The 20,190-nt window shown below is 38.2% G+C and overlaps 1 protein-coding gene across 1 annotated transcript in view; it reads right to left on the reverse strand.

The window, feature by feature from the left end:
• LYRM4 (LYR motif containing 4) overlaps positions 1-20,190 on the reverse strand; it is an 84,811-nt gene that overhangs the window by 52,219 nt on the left and 12,402 nt on the right. The window contains 1 exon segment of the mRNA NM_001198887.1: positions 11,249-11,369. Coding sequence (NP_001185816.1) covers positions 11,249-11,369 — 121 coding nt within the window.

Raw genomic sequence — 20,190 nt, forward strand, 5'->3', positions numbered from 1 at the left:
TGGTGGAGAGGAGCAGGTTTGCTGGCAGGATTTGTGACCTTGTGAGGAATACAAGCTGGAGCAGTCTGCTCCTGATGGACTGCACCGCATGGGAAAGACTCCCACTGCAGAAGTTCATAAAAGACTGTCTCCTGCAGGAGGGGTCTCACGGTGAAGCAGGGCAGGAGTGTGAGGAGCCCCCTTTGAGGAGAAGGGAGCAGCAGAGATGATGTATGAAGAACTGACTGCAGCCAGCATTTCCCAGCCTCTGCACAGAGGACGTAAAGAAAATTGGGAGTAATTTTAAGCCTCAGAATAAGTGAGGAGTGGAAATGAGCCATTTTTAATAGTTATTTTCATTTTTCATTACCCTTCTCTGATTTGATTGGTAATAAATTATACTAATTTCTCCAATATGAGTCTGGTTTGCCCATGACAGTAATTGGTGAGTGATTCCTCCCTGACTTATCTTAACCCATGAACCTTGCATTGTATTTTCTTTCCCCTGTCTAGCAACCATACAGGCACACTAAACTGTTTCTTACACATCTCAAGAACCTTAGTAGGTTTGAAACCAAAAGCACAAATTGAATTTGAATGCTGCTGAAAGGTCACAATTTCTTAAAGACTTGTGTTCATTCACACATTCATACATTGACCCCAGTTTACCTTTCAGACATGGATGTGAATGTCCTCTAGCTCAGAACCCATGCAGCAGAGTGTGGGCTGATATGGCAGACCAGCTGTACTACTGGATGTCTGCTTTTGAACCTAAATATCACTTATTCACACAAGCAACCTACTGCAAAGCCCTCTACATGCAATGTGAAGGTACTTAATCTGCCACGCTAAAGAAAGTGCCAATGGATTTCTCTCCTGAATTGCTTTACCCTTCAAAAGAGATTGATTACACACACTTGCTTTAAATCAAATTGGATTTGGTAACTACTGTAATTTTGTTTAATAGCTGTTTCTGATCAGTCTTGTCTCATTCAAAAAAGGAGGGAGAGGTTTAATTTATGACTTATGACATTTGCAAGAAGTCAACAGAATGGCTGCCCGATTAAATTGGAATATTTAATGCTTAGTCTTTTCAAATAAAACCCAGCCTTGATGTTCCTGGTGTTCAGACTGGTTTTCAAATACCTAGAAAATAGCATCATCTTCTTTATGAACCTCTCATTAGGCAAAGTTTTTAGTTCTTATACAGTCTTGGATGTAGCCCATAAAACATGGTAAGACTGACAGAATATGGTCAGCATCCTGCCAGCTTTCTGTCTGTGCAGATTTCCTTCTTCAGAATACTGCTCCTTGGGTTTAAAGGAGACAGGGAACAGAGCGAGGCAGATAATGGAGGTATATCTTGTAAGACTTGGACTATCATGTCCTAATTCCTGCTGTAAGCATATTTTGTGAACTTGGGCAAATAATTTGTTTTCCTGTGCACCCAAATCTTTAAACATATGCTTATAATTAAACAGAGCTACCCTCCTCTCCTTCATTTCCACCTCAGTATCTTAAGAACATTGTCAAAATGCACCATCAAAATCAGGATGCCTTGACCCCCCACAGCTCACTGCTACTTCTGCAGAGGAGCAGTAGAACTGATAATTCTTTCTGTCCTCTGTCTTGCCTCTACACCTGAGAGAATGGAAAAAGTCCCAGCCCCAGCAATTCCCTGGGGATGACACAACAAATGTATGAGCACTGTCATAGTCACAAAATTATTAGTAATAAAACAAGCAGTTTGAAAAGACTTACTCCCCTTTTCTTCCCATAAAGCATATCCTACATGTGGTAAAGGTATGTTACTGTCAATGCGCCTGTTCTGCAGTATAATTTGACAGCATGACTTTGCATACCAATTTTTTTCTGCTCTTCCCCCATGAGTACACATACATCATTTTAAAAGCAATTTACAACATGTCAAAGTGCTTAAGGAGACTCTTAAAAATCTAATGTATGAAGTTAACCATTGGTATGATTTATTATTGAAGTTCCACAGTTATAACTTGACAATTAAGAAATATTGATAAATGTAAACACATTATTGATGTCAATTAGAAAGCACAAGATTGATTAACCTCCCAGAGGTATACTGGCATGAGCAGTTAGAGAGTAATCACTCCCACTAAGTATTCACTACTGGCAAATGTGTATAGAAATTAGACTTCTGTGAGACAAGAAATATTTTCATTTAAAGTTAAGATAATTTGAACACAGAACCAAAGTACTGGGTCAACAACAAAACAAAGAGAATTATAAACAAAATATGTATTAATGTGAAAGGCTACATGATTAGGTCACATAATGCTCTCATTAACCACACACTTGGGTGAAAATATGGTGAAGAATTATCGAAGCTACTGCTCAGCAAGTCAATTATGTTCACTAAAGAAAAACTGTGAATGTATTATTTAGCCACTACACTGCAATATTCATATATGCCTTGATGAGGGGCAGGACCTTATTTTTACAACATAAACAGCAGATTTTTGTTTTAAACTATGCATTTATGCCTTTTCTACTGGTGACAAAATTACAAAGATTAGTTCAAAACTCTGCTTAGTAATGCTTCACTTCCTGCCAAGCTAACAACGAAGGAAGGACATTCAGGCAGCATATACCTCAGAGGGGAAACATGTATCTGGCATACCTCAGAAAGCATAACAACAGGATTCAGTCAAACTGTGATTTAACTGTGACTGGAAGAGTTTGGGCTCCTTCTTTCATCTTCATTTTACTTGCTTTAATGTACTGGCATAATGCCTGTCACAAAGATGAAGGGCACTGCAGTTGTAGCTCTTAATGGCCAAAAAAAACCCAGGCTCTCCTCAGAAAGCCCAAAGCTAAAGACAGCAGCAATGCACCAAGTACCAAGGAGACTGCGTAAACACTAATTAAACTTCACTCTAAACTCTTGCCTAGAAAAAAGCTTTCCCTGCCTAAACTTCCAAGGGCCTGATCAGACATGATGCTATTAGAGTCTAGCAACTTTCCTCCCTAAGCCTGGCCTTCATCACAACTTCATGGATCAAATGCATTTCCCTCAAATACAAGCAGCTGACTACAGAGACACTAGACAGCATCTGAATTACTGCAAAAAAGACAAAATTGTAAAATAACACATCAATGATAAAACTTCTTTGCTTGAAAGAGCTTTTATGTGAAGGCCACATACATGTTTATTGTCAAAATAAAAGTAGATCACTGTGAATTTACCTGGTTGCAAACTCAGTCAAATGGTATTGGTGACAGAGACCATGTTTGGTCTATAACCCACAGGGGCATTCAGTGGGGAGAAGCAATGTTCATTTGAAAGGCCAGAAAAGAATGCAAGTTGCTTCAGAAGGAGCTAAAATGCCCCCTCTTCCCTCTGTAAGCTGGAAATGGAAAATGGAAAAACTCTGAAATTTTCCTCTGTAAATGGAAAAGCAGAAATTGTAATATGCTGAGATTGATGACTGAGCATGGGGTTGGGGGGAAAATGTAATTAAAAAACCCATTTTACCATAGCTATGGGACCAGGTGACTTGTCAGACAGCAAGGGTACCAATACCAACATTGTCATCCTGAATTACAGACTGCAGTTCAAGGGCAGCAGAACACAGCCCAGGGGATCAGAGGCACCAGACAAATGTGCCAAAACTCCTCCCAGAGGGAACTGTGCCTGCTCAGTTGCAGTGCCAATGAATCTGACAATGTCTCCTTCCAATGAGCAGTAGAAAATCAGGATGGAAAGTTTTCACACCAAGGAAAAAAGAAAAAAAACTACAACAGATTAAAAAGCAACCAACAAACACTGAGAGATCAAGAGATCACTGTTTCAATAACAGCACTTTTGTCTCTCTCCCTTTTTTAGAAGTCCTCAAAACAGCAATCCCTCTAATTTCCTCAAGGTCTAGCTGTACTTAAAACTGGTTTACCCCTGAGAAGGGACTCTCACAAGAGATCAATATTCTGATGTGAATGTAAGTCACAATACATACACAAGGCTTTTACAAGGTTATACATTTCATAAATAACATGCAAGATTGCCATACTTCTCCTTTTCCTATTCAGTAAAAAAGAGAACCTCCACAAATATTCTGCTCTGCAGCAGACATCACACAGCAAGGAAGACAAGAAGTTGCTCAAAGGTTAATACACTTCAGTGCAAGAAACTCAATTTTCAAACCATCCCTCAGTGGGCACCATTGCAAACCAGACTGACAGGCATCAAAGCAAGATGACACAGTCAGATTAGAAACACAGCAGAAGTCATTTGCTCTGTGATCAAAACTAAAGCACTTATTTCTACCTTCCCTCTCTTGACAGTATTTTTTATTTGTACTAAGCCACACACACATTTGCTGTTACCTCATTTAGAAAAGCTGCCTTGAAGTTTTGTTGCAACAGCCACCCCTAAGAACCATATTCATTTACACCCTGGGCTGAAACCCCTGGGCCACTAAACACAGCAAAGCAGAAAGCACAAAGGGGCAAATGGCAGAGGGACACATCTGCCTGAAGATCTTTCCTTGTTTCTGAAGCTTTCTTCAGCACAGAATAGTTAATGCTCCTAACCATTTCAAGGAGCTACTGACCAGCCAGGCTGATAAAACTTACTCTTTTCCATGTGGAAGTTTACACTTAGCATTTGCTTTTTTGGATGTGACATATTGCCACGCCGAGTTGCTCACTAGAAAGCAAGTCCTTCTTCTGTCCTTCAGACAGCCCTCATCTGTGCAGAACATCAGGTGTTCACAGCTCTGGATGTATTACATAACTACTGTTACTATTTATGATAAGGCCCCAACCTCACTGGATTAGCCATTAAATATATGCAACAAAAATAATGACAGTTCTTTATGACAGATAATTATTTTAAATGCATTGGCCAACACTCAGCAGTCTTTATTTTTAGGAAAGGTTACTGCATACATCAAATGCTGTGTTTTACCCTAAGCTCTTACATCAGAAAGACAAAGCCTCGTTCTACCTCTGAATCGCCTCTGCTGGCGGCCTAAAGGTTATTTTCAATGCACAGTCTACTTTGGAATTTAATACTGCAGACAGAACCTGCCACTTACAGTTTAGTCAGCAGAATGAACAGCAGCAAATCACTTGTGAAAACACAATCTTGTTCTCCATCAGGAGAGTTAAATGAAAGCCTAAGGAGTAACACTGCTCTGGAGACTAGCGCAGGTGTAACCTGGAGAGCCATGCCACCTGAAGACGAGTAAAATGTCTATTACACTTCCTGCACCCTCAGATGCCAGAAATTAAGCTGAAATGACAGCTCTGGGCTTTTGGCATCTGTTCCAACATTGCGCATCTCCAAAGCTAGCCTACATGCCAAGATGAAAAAGGTACTTGGAAAAGCTGGTCAAAGCAGACCTCACTGCTAACAAGTTCTGTGAAGGGACAAGTTCTCATTCAGCTGTGTTTCTGTTTAAATTTACCAAACCTTTTTCAAAGTCACTCCTATGACACCTTTTTCTTTGTTCCTCCTCCTTTTCAACCCCCAAAACCTTATGGATGTTTACTGCACGTAAAATATATTTACTCTCCTACTGAAATACAAAACCAGTATAGCACTGAATTTACTGTTTCCCAATTTAAATTTGAAGCTTTCTTTTGTTTACTGAAAGACAGGTATTATCCATCCTATGTTTTACATTCCTTCACCTGCATCTGTGTCTCTTTCTAAGTCAAGAGCTCTGAATTTTAATATATGTTAAGGATTTCCATTGTAGTCCTTAATCATATGCCTCCTGGTAGGTTACTCTTATTAAGTATTTGAAGTTTTCAAACCACTTGTGAGATAAAGGCAACATGAACATAACAAAAGGATTTAAACTACCTCAAGGAAAAGAAAATACCTAAAAATAGCTCCCCAAAGAGCTCTGAAATTTAAAAAAAATTAAAATGAAAACCACCAACAAACACAGAAAATGCCCCTAGTGGCTTCTGAACCAGAGTCAGCTGATTTGAATTCAGTTTGTGGCTTTGCCACAAGCTTCCAGCATAAATTTGGTAATTGCAAGTAAGGAACCAAACAAGCTAGAACTCATGATGTGGTAAAGCAATTAAAAACTGACTACCAGTACTGCAACAAGTAGGAGCAAGCGAAATGCAAGAGGCTTATGCCAAACATTCTCTATGTTCTAGCCGCCAATCCGAGGATATAGAAGTGTATAGGTAATTCATGGATATTGTGCAGGGGCTTGATAAAACTGTTTTACTACGATATTTGTCCATTGTTCGATTAAGCCATTCACTCCCACTCTTCTACTGTGAATGACGCATTTGAAAATTCTACTGTGTCTACACTTGCTTTAAGTATAGCTAAATGGCCAGAGAGGTAAGAAAAATTCTCTGGGTGTAATGTCAGCTCTATCCTGGCTGGAAAATGATGTCCAACTGTAATAAATAAAAATACATGGCACAAGTGAAAGCCCCAGCAAACTTCCAGTTCTTATCTAAGAACTGGAAGTCTACAATTTTATGGTAGAAAAATCTGTATTTTCATATAGAAATGGATATTTGCCATTGTGAAGATGGAAAAAAAACACCCCAGAGATAAAATTCAAAGAGCTTCTCAAGAAAAGCAGAAAAATAATCCGTGACTTTAGAACTTCCTTGCAGTGACAAGCTTGATAAGAATGAACCATATTAGAACCCCAACAGAATTGTCTGCCAGCACGAAGACATGACTTGTCGATACTATACACATCGCTGAACAGTAGCGTGTGCTCAAAGGGCTTTTCCAGCTATTCTTTGCCTCAGAACTGCTGCCAACATAATGAAACACATTACACAGCATTTTGCAACTTTCTTACATATTCATAAAATTTAGACATAAATAGCCCAAATCTAATACTAACAAGACTTTTCACAATGAATCTTCTCTTGCAAAGGGCATCCAACCAACAATGCTCTGCAGTATAAACACAACTTGTTCAGATACCCAGAATATTTCTTAAAGTTTGATAAGTTCCTTCAGTCAATTCCAATGTCACAAACTCACAACTGTGTAAATTTGTACCAGTCCTCCAAATACTCAACAAAATGCTTTCAGTCCAGAAGTACATACACCTCGACAATTAGTGATACAGGAATATTTGCTGCTCAAAGGATGGCAAGTCAATTCAAACCAGGTGCAGTAAACTAGGCTTGTACTTCTACCTTTCATTTTTTATAGCGACTATAATTGAAGTTGCTTGTCTTGCTAATATTTATTAAACATGTTTTAATATTTATGTTATTTTGATTAACAGAAAGTTTCCTTATGGCTTTATGGTCATTAACTCATAATAATATGAGTGCTATATTAGTACAGTGATACAGTTTTATTTCCACTTCCATCAAGTGTTATTCAAATTCACAATATTGCCAAGATAAGATATTGCTAATGAACACCTCAAGAAGGCACAGTACTTGGCTATACACAGCTGCACTGGCAACTTGGCTTGCTAAAAAATAAAAGATCCATAAGAACTGTACTTATTTTGCAAAAGTTTCAGCACAAGAACAAATCAGTAATTTTGACTATGGAAAAACATAAGAATATGAGACCAAAATCGCACACTAAGTATGATGTGGGCTTTTATCAAGGCGTAGTCATGAAGCATTTCATTAAGAGAAATGGAGCTAAAGTTACTACAAGCAATGGATATTTCAAGTATTAGAATGTACTTTACAACATGCTGCAAATGTGAAAAATGCTGCAAGTACTCAGTATTAATCATTATCAGTGGAACCTTTCTAACTGACATTTCATGCATCAACACCACGTTCCTTTATTCTACACATCTGAAGGGAACAGTTAGAGAGGTCAAGTCTATGGAAAAACAATTCAAGATTTAGAAGAGAAGTTTATCTGTTCCCATAAAAAACACAGATCACCAGCCAGCTGTAAAGGAGACAGCTCCACAAGTCCTGACTGTCTGAGTGCTCATAGTGCCGTCTATTATCTTCCTGACCAAGGTTTGTGCAAACCAGGATTCTCATCAGTTTGGATTATTTAAAGAGAACAACAAAGCTGTGAAATATTAAAACCCTTTTATTGAAAAGTACTGCAGGTGCGTGATGTTAAAACCAATAAAATTGATGACAAAGGCTCAGACCTGCCAAGAAAAACAGAATGATCCTTCTTCACTTGACACCAAGATGACTGGCAGTTTCTAGCTACAATACAAAACTGAGGAGAAAGCACTACAGAGGAATATGGAAGAACGAGACATCCTATAAATAAAAACAAGGCTCTGATTAATCAGAGCACACACGTGTACTATAGCGTTTGAACTTCACTGTTATGTTTTCAGTTCAAAACCCGACAGACAGACTGGCATAAAGAAAACTTCAAAACACTCAGTATTAGCCAATCTTCAAAGTGGCTTTCATAAATCTTAAATTTCAGCAGCAGCAGTGCATTTCAGTGCAAATTCCCCTACCACTAACATACTAACATTACTAATAGCAATAGAAACTCACAAATGAAATCATATTAGCATAGCTGGGGAACAGCTGTTATGACAATCCGTCAACACCTTCAAGACTTCACCTCAAAACTTTTTAAAACTTTCTACTTTCACTTATTTGTGACAATGCATTTCTCACAACATCCTTCTCTACAGGAAAGACAACACAAATTTTTGCTGTTTACACAGTAAACACACATGCACAAAAATCTTTGCCAGCAGTGTTGAAAATGAGTTGTTCCTTCCATTAGCCAGGCTATTATAAAATCAAAACCAATAATAAGCACAGGAGGATTAAACTGGAGATTAATGTTCCTCCATGCTTTTCAGCATTATAAAGCTACTTTTATAACACTCCAGCAAATTGTACAGTGACTGACATGAACAAAATGACAGTAATCTGTCACTACTTCACATTTCCCATTAGGCTGATTCAAATAGTTATTTATGAACCTTACACTTCAATGGTCACTTTGATGACTAAACCATAAATTAGAATGTAAAGTGAATATAAATTTGATTTTAGAGTAACAACAAATTGTCAGCAAAGAGGGATATTATTTAATTTCTACTGACATACTAGAAAAAAGTCAGCAATACCAAGATGAACCACATAATAATAAACCCCAAACTTAGCAAAAAATTGTATGTTAGATCTCATGTTTGCTTCAGTGCCTCTGCATTTAAAAATAAAAGCACTTTATATTATGCTTGGTTAGTTTTAAACATAAAGTCTTAATAATGTCAGATGACTTCATTACTTAGGTCTTCAATTAAATAGAGAGGAGAATGAACTTTTTTGACAGAGCATGTTGAAATTTGACAGCAAGTAAATATTAATATGAATTTATATGCTCAGGTTTTTAATAGTCCTGATGAAAAGCTTTTAAAACAGTGTTGCTATTTTTACAACATTTATCTCTTGCTTTACAGATGGGACTGAGACAACACTGAAACATAACAGAAATTCTGCAAAGCACAACAGTTTGCAATTTTTTAGGAAAAAAAAGTCTTTAATATCCAAACAATCAACTCTTGCAGGGATGCATGTCAAAAAATTATCTTGATAATTTTCTTCTACCTGATTATTTTTTGTTAAGAAGTTCCATTGCCTATTATGTTACTGTATAGTAACATTTATTATCCATTACTCTTGAAAACATGTAGGATAAACCCTTCCAAAAGTGAATGCAGCGTGCTTGTACTTTCTCTGGAAAATGTCTAGAAGTGCAACATTACAGAGATATTTCAACATAAGTTTCACTGTCTTAGCAGTGTTAAAAATGGAAAGTTGTGTCAGTGTCTTTAATATTCCTTCTTTTCAAGTATTTTTCTCCTGAAGTTCTTACATGGAATGATAGTGATCCGATTTAAAACCAACTTCAGCAATTTGGCTTTTAATGTTGGAGATGGCCCTCAAGTAGCTGATGTTCAAAACAAACATGCAAAACCCTTCCGGCTGAGGCATTCTGAATTATTCTGGTATGTCCCACTGATACAGTAATAAATGCATAACGGAAAGATGCTGACCGATGCTAAGGGACAATCTTTAGGCTAAAAGAAAACTTCAAAAAAGGTGCAAGGCAAGACCCCTACCCTACACAAAAGTCCAGCCTGTCAAGAGTCTGTTTTAGAGAAATAATATATTTTTTTAGGATTTACAGAAACAAGGTAATCTGGTTTTACACAGGACTTAAAGAGGAAAGAGGAGTTTTATTTTAGAATCTGTCCCAGACCTATTAGGATTCACATCAGTAGAATCATGTTTTGCTGAGAAAAAAAGTTGCAAAGTTTTTATTTAGCAAGACTTTATCTTAAGCAAGAATAGAAGAGCTGAAAATGCCAACTTTCACCTACAGATCTGAGAAAAAAACACCCCAACATTCAAATGTAATTACACTGGAACAATCCAATCCAAATTGCTTCTTTGAGAAACAAATAAAAACGTAGCAGTGTTTGGGTTAAAAAAAAGATGGCAAAACTATGGTTGCACAAAAGAACACCTCTTCCTGGGAGATGAAAATAAAAAAACCAAACAACTTGCACTGAAGCATCCGTACTTAATTGTCAAATCAAAGGGTCCAGCTCCCTACTAAAATAAGAACCCATCCAACTGACCTGCTGGTTGTTTAAAGAACCATATTAAATCAAACCATGGAGGAGTAGGTGCACATGTTCATTCAGCGCTTAATAAAAGTACTACTGAGCTCTGACTGTCATCAGCAAGCACAGATTTTGCAAGTAGGAGCAGCTTAAGCACTGCAAGTTCTCACAGAGAGGTCAGGCATAGAAACTTGCTTTCTTCCAGTTTTTAGTGGTCACTTTAGATAGACAGCAGGTATGAAGGAGAAGTTAAAAAAGTATCTGAAGTTCAACCAAGTCTACTTAATTTCTTAGTAACATGGTACCTAGTGGAAGGAACAGAGATGCTATAAATGATACTCAGACAAGGCTGAAAAAAAATATTGCCAGTGACTCAAGTTTTCCAAAGAACCTATAACCCTGTTTGGACACATTTAGCCAGCATTTACTTAAACCACTTCAGGATTTTCTTGTTCTGTTACTATTTTAACACTGTATTTGGAGATGGAAAAAACAAACACAGAAGAAAGTGAGACTATTTGGAGTGAGTGTCAAAGTCACCCCTCTGAACCTATGATGAAAAGATGAACAAATTCAGACAAAAACTGATGTTCATCTAGAGATGTTTTGAGCAAGGAAATATTTTTTTCCATCTCTAGTGACATAAGACAGTTAAATGATTAGTGAACAACTCCCATAAAAAATTAGAGAAATTAACATACCTGCCGTTGAATAACCTCTAGGTTTGCTTTGGCTTTATTCAGTAGTTCTTCTATTTTTTCAGAATCTGCTATGTTCTTGTTTTCTCTAAAGGCATCTCTTATCCTTCTGATGGCATATGTTCTAAACACAAACAATAAGAGGATATGTATTCATAGATGTGCCATGATTTATGTAATTTCAACATTCTTTAAAACATGCTGATACAAAGAATAAAATGTACACCTCCAATATATATATTGATTTTTTTTGCTCAGTTTTAGACACATATCATTTTACTCAGAGTTTTGTCTAGCCCGAGTTGAAGTAGTGACCAGATCCTGTAATTTTAAAAAAAGTGGTTCTATTGGATGTTATTGTAGAAAACTGTCATATTTCAAGTATCAGTCCAGTCCTAACTGCTTGCTTGTGCTGATGCCATACTGTTGGATGCCCACCACGGAATACTGCAAAACTCAAAAATATCACAAAAAAGCTAAGGACCAGAAAACAATTCCCCAGATTATTTTTAATTAGTGTGACTATTCTTAACCTGCATATCCTAAAGGTCATTGTCACAATATACATTTCTACTAAATGCAGTGCTGTAATCAAGTAGTCAACAAAGGTAGATTGATGGACCAATTGACACAAAAAGAGCTCCTTCTCTGTCACCCTTTTCCTCTCCTGACAAGGTCTATTTCAACCCTCGGTCCAACACCTCCTCATCTATTTCCTCACTAAGAAGCAATAACAGAACGTGATTTCTGCAAGCTGGAAGAGGTTACGATCTCTGCTTCCAGAGAGGAAGGTCCAAAGCTGTAGCGTTCCCCAAATCCTGCCCTTTCTTTTCAACACAGTAAAGAACGTTCACACAGTCTGTAGTGTACTGTCATACTGCCTTCCCTCCCCCCCAAGTCAGGGCCAATTTCCAGATGAAAATAAAATTTTCAGACAGAGAAGTGGAAACTTCCATTACATGCGTCCTTGAGAGGAACTGGAGAAATGCAGTAAACTGATCTTGCTCATCTGTCTTCCTTGTGTTCCTCTGTACCACCATATCACATCAGCATCACTTTTGCTACAGAAAGTAAAACCCTGTGTGTGGCACTGGAAGGAAACAAAAGGCTGCAAAAAACTCCCCCCCAATTAGTTTAATATTTCAACAACACTTTCCAATCTTGTATAAAAGTGGAACATGAGAGACAAAATTGTCTGAAATGCTATCACAGAAAATCCAATGACAAGACTGAAAAATAAAATCATTTGGGGGAGGAGACTGAGGAGAGAGGAAGAAGAGGAAAGATGACTAGCCAGCAACACTCCATTCCATTAGATGGTGCTATCCAGCTCCCTATGCAGCTTTCACCAGCCAAGCAGCATATTTTGTCTCTGAGCTCATAAATAATGCATTTCAATCCTAAGAATCAGGATGGCTGTGGAGTGCCACTCTGCCACCGCACTCCGGCAGATGGTGCGTGCTTTTAATTAGGGCCTGCTCACCTCTAATGTGACACTGGGGTGCGTGAGGGAACGAGCCAGTGTGTGTTTGGATCTGTGAAGTTAATAGAATGTATTAAATATGGAAGCTCAATCTCATCTGCAGCTGTTGTCCTAGCAAGACATGAAGGGGAAGCTGATTATTTCTTCTAGAAAAGAAACAACCCCAAACCATTAATATATAGTGTAATTCTGTTCCTTGATAATGGAGAGATTTCAAATCACCCCATATACATATGTAGGGCTAAACTGTGCAAAACATGTAATATTTTTTGAAAGAAAGGACAGGTTTCTAAGAGAAGCAACAACAAACATATATATATTTAGCTTAAAAGAAAAAACAACAACAGCATGTATCTATTAGTGGTTACAAGTCTTTCTGTTGTTGGCTAGGGGACTATGTACAAATCATGAACAGGACGGGATTGCTGAGGAACACATCTCGAGCTGTTTATTTTTTAGCATCAGTCTCATTACATGGTTATGACAATGGGAAGACGCCAGCAGTTCACATCTTAGGCAGCAGACAAAGAACCTAATGTTACAACTTGCTTTAAAAGCTTTTTGACTAATCACACAAAGCAAAAGCATATTGACAGTAATTCTATCCAACCGCTATAAGCACACGTACCTTTGGTTAAAACAATGCTCGCTTATTTTTAGTACAATACCTGCTTGTAAGCCTTAAGATACAATGCACAGAGCTCCATTATTAAGCTTAGAACTTCCTAATATCTTGCTAGATACACTTTTCTATAACTTAGGGAGTTATTCTAGCCAAGCGTTAATACATTGACTATTGTTCTATTTGCCCTTACTTTTTACTTGAATACTTTCTACTTTTTTCTGCTGACAAATCTTATGTCTACTGCCTAGCTCTAATTACAGTTTAGAGCTAAAATGCAATACAAATGAATAAATGCTATCTACATAAAAAAGATAGATGGGACAAAACCAAATTCTTGTTCAGTATAACACCTACAGACTGGAGGTGGTTTTTTGTTTTGTTTTGTACATATGATGTCTCAATTGTTCCATTTTCTCTCTCTTCCTCTAATTACACCCAACAACTGTTGAGAAAGAAAAGATATGTACATAGAAAACAGACCAATTTTTATCTATAATCACAAAGTTGCACTGTTTATGACCTTCTAGTTTTTTTACCTTCTAATTTTTTAAACTTCATGAGTTGTAACATCCAAAGGAAGTTACTCTACATAGGCTTTAACACAATTCTACAGCTAAATCCATATATCTCTAAACACACTTCAAAGACTAGCTCTATAGCCTTGCACTATTCTTCACCAAAGTTACACTGAGATTTAATGTATCACTTCAAACAAGGATGAGCTCAATTCAAAGCTCAAACCCACTACTATGATGACTATAAAATATCCTTTCTTCCCCAATGAGAGGTGTCAGGGAAATATTTTACCGATATTCAAATTCTCTAGAATTATGTAAAAAGTGTTAAGTCAAGATATAAACAAACTGGAAGGCTTTTTTGTTTGGTTGGTTTTGTATGTGTGTGTGTTTTTTTCTTTTTATATGCAACAACAGTTGTGAACAGTATCAATTCAGCACCTCAACACTCTCTATATTTCAACAGTTTTTGAACTGAGAATGAATTAAAAGCTAAAACTACCATAAGAAATGCAATATTGCTTCAAGTCTATGAAAAACTAAGCCCTTCTGAAAGTACAGTAGTGTGTGTAAGCAACACATGTTTGAGGATAATCTGTTCATTCAGACATATATCTGTTGGGGTTTCTTTACAGAGCACTGCTCCAGAGATCGTCTGGCTGATGAACAGACTAGTCTGCTGATCAGCTGCTCTAATGGAGTTTATTTTCAGTTCAATGAGTATAACACACCAAACCCAAACCTGTGACATTTGAAGGCACACCTAGAAATGCCAGTAGCAGCGAATACGTGGTTTTCTTCATAAAACTTTACATTATCCTAAAACAAGCACTATCTGCATACAGTGTAAGAGCTGAAAAGAAGACTGGCAAATGAAGTGATGGCTGTACCTTATGGATGATTATTTACCCAAAGGGGCACAAAGGAACTGCAACAAGTTTAAGCCAATGTGAAGAGGAACCATTGCAATTTCACCACCCTGGCAGACACAAACCCTCCCTCTCTCCCTTTTAGACCAGCGCAGTCAGTCTAATATTCGGCCTCAGATGAGCCAGTTCTGTCAACTTGGGAAATTGACAGAAGGCAAACTTATTACAAGAGTTAACTTCATTTTTAGTTGTTTTGGGCTCTTTTTGCAGATTAGTGAGCTTCATCAGCTCTCCATGGAATTGGATAAGCAACATCACTGAGGAGTGGGTAATACAGCAGTACTGATTTTGATGGATAGAGTTTGCAGTTGATCCCATTAGAAAGGCCAAGCAAGTGACACAAACAAAGGGGACCTTTCAGTGAGAAGGTACCAAGCTAACTCTCCAGAGAAACAGAATAAGAAAGCAGTTTTGGATACAGTACAGCTCCTATAGACTGTGGGAAAACCCTAGCTCCTAATGCAGCAGTATTCATTAGGAAACATCATTTAAATTAAGGCTTAAAGTACATTTCACAATTCATTATTTTTCTCACCTATTTTTTGAAAACAGATATTGAAAAATGACTGAAAGATGCAACAAGGCATTTTGTTTTTATCATGCAAGTGCGCTGAAATTTGAATAGAAAACACCTTTGACTTTATCTTCTGCAAAGACTTCTCCAGTGACTGGTGACAGCAGGACCCAAGCAAGAGTGTACAGTTGTTATATTCACTCAGCACTCTCATACATATGCACACTCAAAACATCTCTTGTGATTCCTACTTACGTGCATCTGTCACACAATTAATTCCCACTTAAATGAAAATAATGTCCTCGATGGGCAGTAGTCTCGGTGCGACGGCTGCAGACCAAAGCCACTGCAGGTGGATGGCGACACAAAGCAATAGATGCACATCGGCAGAAAGCAGGAGGGGTTGGGTGTTAACACGAGAAGAAGGACAGGGCCAGAACATTACCACAGACTCTAAGGCACTGGGCATTGCCTGCTAATGTTATGAGATTACAGTGCTGCCAAATAATAGTAAAAACTAAAGAGAAAGCAGTCTTTGGCCCAATACTCTCTTTTCTTCCCTGAAGCACAATCAAAAGCCTAATGTGTCCTCATGAAAATTAAGTCTACAAGAAGCAAAGTCTGAAACAAAAACTATTAATGAAAAGTGAAATCACAAGCCAGGTACTTCAGAAAATAATAACTGCTTGGGGACTTATATATTTTATTTCAAAATAAATAAAGTTTACTTATGTCACACCTGACCAAAAAAAAAAAAAAATCTTTATACTCTGCTAAATGAAAAGAAGCTGAAACATCACACAAACATACTTGCTTAAGTACACAGTTCCGAGCTTTCAAAATAAACCTGGCCAAGCAATGTTTTTCTCACCACCACTTTGCATTCACCAGTATCACAACACGCTAAAGGTTTAAGTCATCTTTCCAAGACATCTTTACAAACATGTTGACATCTTGGCTTTGTGCCTGTCAACAAGAGCAACATATTAATAGGTCACATAATAGTCACAGGCATCACACTGCAGAACACAATGGCTATTACAAGTTGCTGGCCATTGAGCATGCACATGAACACAGAAGAAGACAGACAGTTGTGGTACACAATCTATGCAAGCAAAACACAAGGGAAGGGGCCACCAGGTTAGAATATTCATAATCAAGGCTTTCAAAAAAGGTCTAGAGTAAAATGCATTTTTTCTTATTAGCTTCAGTTATATTCAATAAATTAAGGCAAGCGAGAAGTAGCCAAGTTCTAGGGAGCCCACCAGGGTTAACAGCTCTGGAATGAAGTATATGATGCTTTTATTTAAGAGCACAATGTATAAAAGTGAGATGTTAATTTACAATACAGTAGCATTACATCAAGTGAGGGACCCTTTTCATAAAAGGTCTGCTTGCTTTAACTGAACTATATTTTCTTACCACTGCTGCCTTCCAACTAACATCTATTAACTTATGGTAGCAACAGGATGAATTTTCAGAATTTCCCATTACTACTAGCAAAATGTGCACTAGATGAGATCTGCCCAACTAAATTTTCAGCATTACATTTCATTTAAAAGAGAAAGTTTTTTAATCATCTGCAGAAAAATAATTTTAGCTCACAGTAAAGTTTCATCAGTATTAGTGAAGACGTCTTCATGTACAGTATTACTTCTGAGGGAATGCTTATGTAGATGTATAGAAGTGTATTTGTGTATTTCCATATATATGTGTATGTACATATGTGTATTTACAATATTTTTCCCTCTATAAATGTGTCATTAAAAGACACCAATTAAGGTGAAACAAAACCTGCATGTAATTACCATCTAACATGAAAAAAAACAAAACACTTACCCACAGTTGTATGGTTGAGACTGAGAGGTAAGTACCTCCCAGGGAAGTAGTTATGACTGGTCTAATTAAACCCATGACCAACAGAGGGATGTGAACACAACATTTTATCAACAAGTTGTTCCTCAAACTCCATCACTAGGCACACTTTCATCACTGCCACTTCAAGTTACAGCACAACAACAACAACTACATCTGCCTGATTTCTAAAATTCAAAGCAAAGCCTATTCTTGCAACCAGGATTTCTTTGGGGGAGTCAGGGTGGTGGCTGCATGCTGGGAAAGGAGGAAATAAGAGTAAAGAAGAATACAGATTAGACTACTGGTAAACTGATAAAAAAGAGTATTATTTCCTTGAATTTTCTAACGAAGCACAGTCACTAGACAGTCTTCACAAAAAGCCTACAGAAATAAACCTACCAGTCACCACTTGGTTTTTCTGCTAACATACAAAACATGAATTCCAATGCAATTGCTAAGAAATATGTCCAGAATAGAACAGCACTAGAGACAATTTATGAGAGATGATTTACCTAAAAGAACAGAGAATAGGAATAAAGACTGATGAACATTAGAAACTAATATTTGAGAGAGGGTGACTGTAAACCGCATGCATATAATACATGCTGTATGATCAGATACAAGCATTTGGAGCTTATTTCTAAAGCAAATTTTGCTATTTTGCATCCCAGACGTCAAAATGTCTAATAAAAACTTGAACTTTTTCCATAAGTTTCCTTTAATTTTCTTTTTTCAACCTAAACTCAAAAATGTTTTCAGAAAAGGAGAACTTCTTTTTTCTGACTATATCTTTTCATCAGTTTGTGACTGTACCCATTTCAAAGCAGAGAGCATGGATGACCACCTGGTCAACAGGATCACAGAATCATTCACATTGGAAATGAGTCTAGGAGTTCTCTAGTTCCACCTCCTGCTGAAAGGAGGTTCAGTGATGGTGTCAGATCAGATTGATCACGTCTTTGTCAAGTCTTGAAAAGAGGACATTGACCAGACCACCTTGCTCTGAAAACAAGCTCAATTGCTTGATTGCCCTTGTAGGGAAAAAACCTTCCTCAAAATCAGTCTGAAGAGCCTCTCTTCCTGCACTTTACATCTGCTATCAGTTTTTCTCCTACCAGGCCCCTCTGGATACCTTGAGGTACTAGCTGCTTTCAGGGTCCCTCAGTGTTGTTTCTTCTCCAGGCTGAACCAGCTCCCTCAGCCTTTGCTCACAGCACAAGTGCTTCAGCCCCCTTGGTAGCTCCTGCTGAGCTGCCTACAGGCTTGTCTGTGCCTGTCCTGCTGGGGGACTGAAGAGGGCAAGACTGGATGGCGAAGCCCAGACGTGATCTCCCGCCTGTCAATCTGCTGGCTGAGCAACTCTTAATACATCTGAAGATACTCTTGGCCTTCCTTGCTACTAGGGCACACAGCTCTGTTCCCAAAGACTTTCTTCTTTCCAGAACACTATCAGTTCTATTCATAGTTAACTATGATTATTTTTGCAGTTCATTGAAACATACATTTTTGTGGCTATATTTCTAAAATAAAAACAGTTATTGGCTAAATTCTAAGTGTAAGAAATCTCTGCAGAAGGGAGTGCTTTTCGGGAGGTCAGGGTTAAAAGAAAAAAGTAAAGATGTCCAAATGAAAGCATTCTTTTAATCTTAATTGGAGTTCCAATTTAAATGTTATATCGCAGAAGAGGCTAAAAAAGAGGGTTATCAGTGAAGGACCCAACTGCACAAGTTGTTCACTTAACGAGGCACCAGGCAAGGAACTATAACCTGAATTTGCAACAGATGAAAAGGGTCCTGATGGCCTGAAATGAGTAATAGCTCTCTGCTGAGCTTTCACTGCCAAGCCCTTGCCAGCTGCTCTTCAACCGGGACACCGGGATAGCTCAGCAGTCCAATTACCAGGCAGGGAATGCCTTGAAATGAAGTTCTAAACCTGACAAGGTTGGTTTCTCTCTTCCTTTTGAGACAGATATATACTACTCCATTTGCTGTGCTGCTGTTTCGGAACAGTTCATAAAAAAGGCCTGGCCTGCTGTGTATAGCCACTACAATATTTTTCTGGAAAGATTAGATTTAGTCCAATGCTGTGACCAACATTTCTCTTTCCAGCATGGCTAGAGGTTCTCCCTGCACTGGTATGGCGTCGCCTTGAATATCGTGTGCAGTTTTAGTCACCACAAGATAAGAAAGGTAAAAAGCTACAAAGATGGTGAAGGGTCTTGAGGAGAAGCCGTATGAGGAGTGCCTGAGGTCACTTGGTCTGTTCAGCCTGGAGAAGAGCAGGCTGAGGTGAGACCTCATTGCAGTTACAGCTTCCTCAAGAGGGGAAGAGGAGGGGCAGGCACTCTTCTCTTCCCTGTGGTGACCAGTGACAGGACCCAAGGGAATGGCCTGGAGCTGTCAGGGGAGATTTTATTGGATATTAGAAAAATGTTTTTCCCCTAGAGGGTGGTTGGGCACTGTGGCAGCATGTTTCTCTCTCTCTCTCAGGATTTTTCATAGAGGTGCACAGAGAGACAGAAACAGAAAACAATTTCTATTTCTGCTCCTTGTTTTTCTCATGTGGAATATGTTTGGAGAATTGTTTACCTGGGGTGATTGCTTGATTGGATTCTGGTGAGGATTATTTGAGCCTGATGGCCAATCCAATCCACCTGTGTCTGGATTCTCAAGAGGGTCAGGAGTTGTGTGAGTTAGAGATAATAGAACAAGTAAGTTTGTAGTTTTTAGTATATTCCTTTAAATAGTATATTAATGTGTTTTAGCATAGTTATAATAAAGAAATCATTCAGCCTTCTCAACTGAGCCAGACATCCTCATCTCTTCCCATCGGGTTTGCCTGCATTTACAACAGGGCAGTGGAATAGGCTCCCCAAGGCAGTGGTCACAACACCAAGCCCAAAAGAACTCAAGAAGGGTTTGGACAATGCCCTTCAGCACATGGTGTGAGTCTTAGGGATGGTCCTGTGCAGAGCGAGTAGATGGACTTCATGATTCTTGTGTGCCCCTGCCAATTCTCCAGA

The sequence above is a fragment of the Taeniopygia guttata genome, chromosome 2, assembly GCF_048771995.1.
Source record: "Taeniopygia guttata chromosome 2, bTaeGut7.mat, whole genome shotgun sequence".
In the NCBI taxonomy this organism is placed as follows: domain Eukaryota; kingdom Metazoa; phylum Chordata; class Aves; order Passeriformes; family Estrildidae; genus Taeniopygia; species Taeniopygia guttata.